We start from the raw sequence: 9,159 nt of genomic DNA on the forward strand, positions 1-9,159 counted from the left end.
GTGAGGAGATTGAAGGATGAAGGATACAAGCGGTGTGAGCACGGAGTCTCCCTGAAGCATCCTGATGACTGTTCCTCTCCGGAAGTTTATTGGGATGCCACGGTCCATGACCGGATCTGGAGCAAGCTTGATTTCAGCACCCACCAGGACAGCATGTCCTCCTCTTCCAGCATGTCTTCCAACGATACCGTCATAGACCTCTCCATGCCCAACCTTGCCCGGAAAAGCCTCCCGGACCTCGGTCCTCCTAAGACCTTGGATGTCGTCCCTCAGAGAAGAATCGTCAGGCCCTGGTCCGCCAGCGCGGCCTCTGGACGTGAAGCCCCCACGGTGACCAAGAGCAAGTCCAACCCCAACTTGAGGTTGGACCAACCCATGGAAGATGACTTGCGCCCGAGGCCGCTCGGATTCTCCTCGGTGTCCAGAAGGCACACCTGGAACCGGTTGTACGTGGAGAGCCTCAAGCGGTCGTGCCTGAAGCCAGAAGAGCAGAAGAACCTCGACGCCAACCCCGTGAAGTCCAGGAGCCTTGGAGACCTCACCTCCGATGACATCACGGCCACTTCGGAGAGCAAGTACCGGAGCATCAAACGTAGCTTCGCCACCCGTTCAGTGAGCGCCCATCGTGGGGCCTTCAAGACTTCGTCCGGGAGATCTCCAGACGAGCTGACGGAGCGCCTGAGGAAGCTCACCTTCTTCCAGCAGGAGAACGACATCACTTCCCCCACCTGTCTGGAACTTCCCAAGGCTGAGGAGGAAGAAGAAGAGGAGGAGGAGAAAGAAGAAGAGACCGTCCTGATCCGGAGGTCTTCTTCTCGGAGTCAAAGCAGGGTGAGGTACATCGCCAACCGGGCCAGACAAGCCCAAGAAAGGCAGAAGCTCAAAAGTTTGGCCTTGAACCAGGGGAGTCCCATCGAAGAGCGGGGCATCCCCGAAGGAGCCTGCTGTTTTCCGGGGGGGCCTTACACGGACCCGGCTGCCCCCGGCTTGTTTACCTCCCAACTCAAGAACCCGACGGGCTTGAATCCCGAGACGGACGTCGTCTTCACCTTCAAGCTCTGACGGTGGGAAGGGCTGAACCAGAAATCCATGTTTACATTGCTGTCGGAGCAAAACCAACAATCCCCCCCCCCCTTCCCCGGTTTTCTTTATAAATATATATACATTCCTCCACCACCACCTCCTCCTCCTCTCCTCCTCCTTCTCCCTCCCTTTTCTTTCCTCCTCCTCCTCCTTTCTTCCTTTCCTTTCCTCCTCCTCCTCCTCCCTTCCTTTCCTCCTCGTCCTCATCCTTCCTTCCTTTCCTCCTCCTCCCTCCCTTTTCTTTCCTCCTCCTCTCCTTCTCCTCCTTCCTTGCTTTCATTCCTTTCCTTCTCCCTGCCTCCTCCTTCCTTCCTTTCCTCTTCCTCTCCTTCTCCTCCCTTCCTTTCCTCCTCTTCCTCCTCTCCTTCTCCTCCTCCCTTCCTCTCTTTCCTTTCCTCCTCGTTCTCATCCTTCCTTCCTTTCCTCCTTCTCTCCTTCCTTCCTTCCTTTCCTCCTCCTCCCTCCCTTCCTTTCCTTCTCCTCTTCCTCCTCCTCCTTTCCACAAACTACATTTCCTTCTAGCACTGATGACATTACCTAGTTGGGTAACAAAACGTCTGCAAGAAAACCACCAAGCTCAGAGAGCACCAAGGACTCCACGTTCTTCCTCCTCTTCCTCCAATGGATCCCTTTATGTTTGTGAGAAACAATAATAATAATAATAATAATAACAACTCTAATGCAGTCTGTAGCATGCGCCAGGGGGAGTGGGCAACTCCCATTTTCCCAGGGTGAGAACTAAGAAGATTCCCACCACTCCCACTCCGTGTTCCCTGGGAAACACCTCCAAGGAGCTGCACGATCATCCCATTCCTTTCTCTCTCTTTTTTTTCATTGCCTGCTTTCCTCCGTTCCCCCTCTCTCCCAGCACTGGGAAGTAGAAAAGCCCCAGACCCACGAAACCCCCCGAGCAGTTGACTCAACCATCCGTTGCGGCCTTAGTTTTATTCACCTCCAGGAGGCCAAGCGGCAAGGACCACAGCCGGCCGGTGGGATGCGAGCAGGCCCCGCCTCTTGCAAGGACCGTCCGCTTCCGAAATCATCCCTACCTTCCTCTCCTTGCCTGTAGTTCCAGCGGCTTTTTTTCTACCCTTGGCCCAACGGCGTTTGCAAGGGTTCGAACCGGCGGCCTGAAAACCTGGGGGAGAATTACTTTTTAGTAGCCGCGTGGCAGAGGGTATTGTTCTTGGTTTCTCTAGGAAAGAAGGAAGGAAGGAAGGAAGGAAGGAAGGAAGGAAGGAAGGAAGGGAAAGAAAGAAAGAAAGAAAGAAAGAAAGAAAGAAAGAAAGAAAGAAAGAAAGAAAGAAAGAAAGAAAAAGAAAGACTGTCACCAACTCGGTTCTCTAGGTGTTAGGAGGAAGGAAGGAAGGAAGGAAGGAAGGAAGGAAGGAAGGAAGGAGAAAGAAAGAAAGAAGAAAAAGAAAGAAAGAAAGACAGACAGACAGACAGACAGACTGTCACCAACTTGGTTTCTCTAGGCGTTAGGAAGGAAGGAAGGAAAAGAAAGAAAGAAGGAAGGAAGGAAAGAAAAAGGAAAGAAAGACTGTCACCAACTTGGTTTCTCTAGGTGTTAGGAGGAAGGAAGGAAGGAAGGAAAAGAAAGAAAGAAAGAAAGAAAGAAAGAAAGAAAAAGAAAGACTGTCACCAACTCGGTTCTCTAGGTGTTAGGAGGAAGGAAGGAAGGAAGGAAGGAAGGAAGGAAGGAGAAAGAAAGAAAGAAGAAAAAGAAAGAAAGAAAGAAAGAAACAAAGACAAACAGACAGACAGACAGACTGTCACCAACTTGGTTTCTCTAGGCGTTAGGAGGAAGGAAAGAAGGAAAAAAGGAAGGAAAAGAAAGAAAGAAAGAAAGAAAGAAAGAAAGAAAGAAAGAAAGAAAGAAAGACTGTCACCAACCTGGTTTCTCTAAGTGTTAGGAGAATAGGAGCGAGGGAGGAAGGAAGGAAGGAAGGAAGGAAGGAAGGAAGGAAGGAAGGAAGGAAAAAGAAAGACAGACTGTCACTAACTCCTTAATTAGTTTCCACCCATTGCTTCTTGTCCTGCCCTCAGGTGCTTTGGATAATAGCTTGACTCCCTCTTCTTTGGGGCAACCCCTGAGATATTGGAAGACTGCTATCCTGTCTCCCCTGGTCCTTCTTTCTATTAAACGAGACACCTCCAGTTCCTGCAACCGTTCCTCATGTGTTTTAGTCTCCAGTCCCCTAATCCTCTTTCTTGCTCCTCTCTGCACTCTTTCCAGAGTCTCCCCATCTTTGAAGAGATCTCATCCTAACAATTTGGATGGGTCAAGTTGGTTCTTCCACTCATCTGGAGTTCCTAGGAACAACCAAAGAGACCTAACAGAGGTTACTCGTAATTTTCCTCCTGGAATAATGCAAATTTACTTAGCGGCATCATAAGATCTTCTTCCTTGGGCAGGGGGGGTTGGACTAGAAGACCTCCAAGGTCCCCTTCTAGCCCAACAATTCTATGATTCTCCCTCCCTTCCTTCCTTTCTGCCACCTGCAGTGTCCCTTCCGTTTCGTTTTTAGGAGAAACCAAGTTAGGCAAGTCAACACCCCCAGGACAAACCAGGAACGGTGGAAAAGCAGCTAGGAATAAGGGAGAAATTTCTCTATTTTAGAATGCTCCTCCTCCTCCTCCTCCTCACCCAAAATTTCTTTCCCCATAATTTTCAGTTTATTATTATTATTATTTTTTTAAAAAACAAGTTTGCACAACAAGTTTGCATGCGTTCCTATGTGCGTTTCTCTAAACCGAATGCATTTTTGTACTCCGTGTTTTCCTAAGATAAAACCGTTGTTGCGATGACGTTTGTGAGTCCAATGTCTCTTTTTCGAAATCCCATTTTTTGCTTCCAAAGTTTTGACTAAAGGAGGCGGATGAAGTTGAGGCAGCGAGTTATATAAAAAGTGGGATTCTTTGTCCTTAGTTCATAATCCACCAAAGATGGTCCCCCCACCCACCCCCCCGGAAATATCTTTCTGGATGTTTATTGCTTGTCTATTTTGCACTTCCACGCGATATATATTTTTTAAATAAACCGATGCTTTAAAAATAAAATTAGAAAAACTTTTTAACTCTGCCGGGAGTTAAAGGGGAGATTAAACTCCTTCTTAAACCTGTCTGCTTGACTTCCCCCTTGCCTAATTAATGTATTATAATTAATCCCGTTTTTTCCCCCCCCCAATCAGATTAAAAAAAAAGTCAGAGATTATATTAAGAGATCATATAAATTGAATTTTATTTTTTAGCTCTTGTTAATGTGTGGTCGGAGAGTACAAAACAGGCCGAGGGATGGATTTTGTCGTCGGTTGGTTGGTTGGTTTCCTCTTTCTAAACTGCAAATAATTTAAAATCTATTTGTAAAACCACTTGACGCAACTCCCGAAATAAAGATTATTTAATCTACTTGCCTTTGGGTGTTTTGTCCACAGCTCCAAGCAAATATCAGAAGTTTATGGTTGCAGTATTCGTATTACTTCTCTTTCTTCTAAGTCAGAGTGGGAAACAGTGGTGGGATTCAAAAGTTTTTACTACCGGTTCGGTGGGCATGGTGTGGCTTGGTGGGCGTGGCAGGGGAAGGATACTGTAAAATCTCCATTCCCTCCCCACTCCAGGGGAAGGATACTGCAAAATCCCCCTTCCGATCAGCTGGGACTCCTGAGGCAGAGAATAGATGCGGGCGTGGCCATCCAGAGGTGGTATTTGCCGGTTCTCCGAACTACTCAAAATTTCCGCTACCGGTTCTCCAGAACTTATCCGGACCTGGTAAATACCACGTCTGGTGGGAAACTCTTTTATTAGGTGCTGTACTCAGAATTGCTGTATGAGTACTCACACTCTACGTAACTCAAGTTTGCTTTCAGAAGCGTCAGGGTTCCGAGGGATGCCCTCATTAAATCATGAGCCTCGAGCCAAGCTTCAAAAGAAGCCAGCTCTGACCCCCACATAACGTACGGCCCAATTACGACCCTGTTTCCCCCTCCCCTTCCCCCAGGGTGAAGCCAGCATGTAATTTACAGCCCAATGATGACCCTGTTTCCCCCCCTCCTCCCAGAGTGTGTCATAAATCCAATGGAGCACTTTTGCGGGCTGTAGAGATCACGCCCTTCCGGCTGTTGCAGGTAACCTGGGATACAGCCTTGAGAAAGGTATGCGTGGAGTGTGCTTCTGGTTGTAGCTGTCGTAACTGCTCCATCAGTTCCCCCACCCTCGCCTATGGCAACTTGAGAGCAGGCCAGAGATGCTTTGCGTGTTGACACCAGGTTTATTTTCCATCCAGCATCTCAGTTTAAGAGACCAGCTGGTGGTGATATTCGATGACGCTGAGCTGCGTGGAGAACTTCTGTAGAACTTCATGTCTCTTGTGACGTATATAAGAGGCACATAGACCTGAGTTTTTTTGAGGTTGAGTATCTTCTCTGGTTACCTTCCATTCAACTTGAGTTCAGGTCAGGTGTCTAAAGGAAGAAGAAGAAGACAAAGAAGAAGCTCACGTTTGATTTTTCTAAGAGGTATCTAGGAGTACCACAAGGGACGAGATCACTACCTGGAAGACAACCCCACTTTGGAGCAAGCTGATAGTTGAGAGGAGAACCAAGACTCCTTGACTTACTCCTTGTCCCCATGATCCAGACCCACAAAGAATGCATTTCCATCTACATATGTTTCCTGCTGAATCCCGTAACCACCTAACTCAATCAATGGGTGCTGGTAAGTACTAACATATTAATCTACATCAAATTGAATTGTTACCATAGGGAAGGGCAGGTGGGAAGAGAACGACGAGTAGATTGGGAGGACCTCAAAATATTAAGACCACCAGAGGTTTCCTGACAGGGATCATCGGGGGCATATCTATAAACTTAATTATGATCTGTTGATGTCCATTCTCAAGTCATCCAGGCAAAGGTGTTTGAAGGTCGAACCATGGCAACTGAACTGAAATAGTTGGTTTGAGACTAATTATCATCCTTTTTGGCCAGATAGCTGACTATCTTGCTATGATCATGGCCCTTCAGACATACATATTTAACTATTGAATGTGGGATGCCTCCATACATTAAACTGGACATCCTCTGACCGAAATGGCAGCAGATTCGGACAGTGAGGAGGTTGGGGAGGAACCTGGGCCACTCCTGGAGTCTTGGGAAGGCTCTGATGAGGACTCTGTGTCGGAGGCAGAGAGGGGGCCAGGGCCATATGCCAGTTATCAGCTGCCTTCAGAGTCAGACATCAGTGAGGCAGAAGAACAGCTGGAGCCTGTTCCCAGTGTGCGCATGCACAGTGGCCAGACGAAGGGAACAGCTAAAAGAACAGGGGTCGACTTGGGAGTAAGGCCACAGGCGGACGGTGAATGGCCCCTTCCAGAGTAAATAAAAGAGGAACAACAGGGGAGTGGAGTTTGCAGGAGGCCATTAGTTCATTCCTGCATTCTTGCCAGGTATTGTGGTGTCTGAAAGATCTCGGCCTGGCCATTCTCCAAGCCTGATAAAGGTTGGTAATTGTGAACTCTTTTGAAGGACTGTGGGAGAGGAAAGACTTTAATTGATACTGTCAATTAAATAAAAGGGGTTTATCGGGACGAGGACCTGTCTTTGTGCTGCTGGGGGAAACCTAGGTCAGAACAGAAAAGATGAAGTTATCCATTCAGTCTCGGCAATTATCTGCTCCAGGTCCCTCCACATCTTCCAATTTTTTTTGAGTTTTTCTCTGCTCTGGCCAGGGTCAACTTTAATGGTGTCCATGCCACCGTCTTTGTTGGCGGCCCGTTTTCCTTTCACCGCTTCACAAAACGTCAGCTTTCTTCAGCGAATTCCCTCGCGCGACGTGGCCAAAATAAGTGAGCCAAAGTTTTGCGACGTTCGCCTTCCAAAATGTCCGGTGTTACACGCTCCAGTAAGTTGCTTCGTCAGTCACCTTTGCTGACTGAAACCATGCAAACATTTCCACTTCATACCCTTTGAGAAAAGGAAAGAAAACTCCCCCATACCCCGAAAAAAAAAACCCACAGCCTTTCGATTATACTCCCTTTGTCCTTGGGGGAGGGGGGTGCTCATCCTTCCTCACCCACCAGTGGATTTGGGAAAGAACGCCCGCCGAGAAACTTAACTTCTCTCCTTCGACTCCAAATGGAATTGTTTCCTCTGTGCTCCAACTCACCTTGTCGATTGATTTCCTCGGAATTCTTCTTCCCTTTTTGCTTCTTTTTTTAAACCCACCCACCCACAATAAATAAATATGTAAATGCCTGCCCCCTCGGCTGGAGAATTGCAATTGCAAACATCCTTGAAGTTTCGTGAGGATCTTGCCAAGCGCAAAAAAAAAAAAAAAAGTATGATGTCTCATCCAGCATTTGTTCCTTGCCATAAAGCATCTCTCATTAATATTCCCCAGGCACCATCTCACCATTTAACTTCACCCTGAAAGGGTTTTTCTTCTTCTCCCCAAAGTTAGTGTGGGTGTGTGTGGGTGTTGTTGTTGTTGTTGTTGTTTTGTCCCGTACATAAAGACAAGAAAGCGGGCCTCGTCTCTCAGGAAAACCCTAGGCGGTTAGTCTTTCTTCCCTCTTGAAATTTGCCTCAAATTTCCCCTCACAAAGGTTCCCCTCGCACCTAGGTGCTAGTCATTCCCCACTCTAGGGGGCGGTGCTCATCTCCGTTTCAAAGCCGAAGAGCCAGCACTGTCCGAAGACGTCTCCAGGGTCATGTAGCCGGCGTGACTCAACTCCCGAAGGCGCACGGATCGCTGTTCCCTTCCCACCAAAGGGGGTCCCTATTTTTCTCCTTGCATTTTTTACCTGCTTTCGAACTGCTAGGTTGGCAGAAGCTGGGACAAGTCACGGGAGCTCCCTCCGTTAAGCAGCACTAGGGATTCGAACCGCCCAACTGCCGACCTTTCTGATCGACAAGCTCAGCATCTTTGCCACTGAACCACCGCGTCCCTTTCTAGATAGCCATTATATGAAGCCAGAATCCTGGACTAATATAGATAGCCAGGATTCCTGAGCTGTGGGAGACCTTGTATCGCCAAGGAGGGGGGTGGGGGAACACAGGCAGACATAGGCTGAACAAGAGTTCGTTCAGTGACCGTTCAAAGTCTCAATGGGACCGATAAAAAGGGATTTACGTTGCTAAGAGAGACATTGGTTAAGTGAGTTTTGCCCCATTTTTACAGCCCACGGTTGCTAAGTGAATCCCTGCAGTGGTTAAGTTAAGGAAGTAACCTAGTTGTTAAGCGAACCGGGCTTCCCCCAATTGGCTGGTCGGAAGGTCGCCAACAGGGATCGCGTGGCTCCGGGACACTGCGACCATCATAAATATGAGCTGGGACAAGTCACGGGAGCTCACTCCGTTACGCGGCACTAGGGATTCGAACCGCCGAACTGCCGACCTTTCTGATCAACAAGCTCGGCGTCTTAGCCACTGAGCCACCTTTACCTCTTGCATGTGCTTTTAAATTCCCTTGTCCGTCCTTGAATTTATGCATTTTCAAAGCAATTCACCTTTTTTGGGGGGGACCACAGAGACTCAAACTGGCCGGTGACGTATAATGATTTTCATCTCATTATTTACACACGCCCGTATCTGTCTCCGTGTTTCTGAATTTTGGGCGTTCTTCTTCCCAGTTCCTCCGTGGAGATATTTGCCTTCGAACAGGGGGATGAATGTTTTAAAACCATAAAACGACAAGGGACGCTGGGCTCATAGTTCAAGCAGAAAACAGACAAAAGGTTAATGATAAATCTTAAAAGTGGGCCTTTGAGAAATGCTGAATTATTCAACGGCGGTCAAAAGTCACGACCCTTCTGATTTCACTGCCTTTATGAAATTCTACGGTCAATCGGAAAGGTCTCTGTTACCAGTTCACAAAAAGGTTTGGTTTGGTTTGTGTTGTGGCCCGCCAGAGGCCAGCGGAGCTGTCAGCAGATTCGGACAGTGAGGAGGTTGGGGAGGAACCTGGGCCAGTCCTGGAGTCTGGGGAAGGCTCTGATGAGGGCTCTGTGTCGGAGGCAGAGAGGGGGCCAGGGCCGTCTGACAGTTATCAGCAACCTTCGGAGTCAGACATCAGTGG

At 48.2% G+C, this 9,159-nt stretch overlaps 2 protein-coding genes across 3 annotated transcripts in view; one reads left to right on the forward strand and one right to left on the reverse strand.

Annotated features, from left to right (window-relative positions):
• PLCH2 (phospholipase C eta 2) overlaps nucleotides 1–3,773 on the forward strand; it is a gene marked incomplete at its 5' end in the record, with an annotated part of 91,820 nt that extends 88,047 nt beyond the window's left edge. The window contains 2 exons of one of the 2 annotated variants that reach the window (XR_014175529.1): nucleotides 1–2,650; nucleotides 2,745–3,773. The exon at nucleotides 1–2,650 is cut by the window's left edge and continues 554 nt beyond it. Coding sequence is in view for 1 of the 2 variants with exons in the window: in XM_081954898.1 (XP_081811024.1) it covers nucleotides 1–1,062 (1,062 nt within the window). The other variant, XM_081954898.1, reaches the window with a different exon arrangement.
• Nucleotides 1–9,159, reverse strand: part of TTC34 (tetratricopeptide repeat domain 34) — a gene marked incomplete at its 5' end in the record, with an annotated part of 233,841 nt that overhangs the window by 97,005 nt on the left and 127,677 nt on the right. The gene's annotated exons all lie outside the window — the stretch shown is intronic.

The sequence above is a fragment of the Natrix helvetica genome (genome assembly GCF_964273705.1).
Source record: "Natrix helvetica genome assembly, chromosome: 5".
NCBI classification, from domain to species: domain Eukaryota; kingdom Metazoa; phylum Chordata; class Lepidosauria; order Squamata; family Natricidae; genus Natrix; species Natrix helvetica.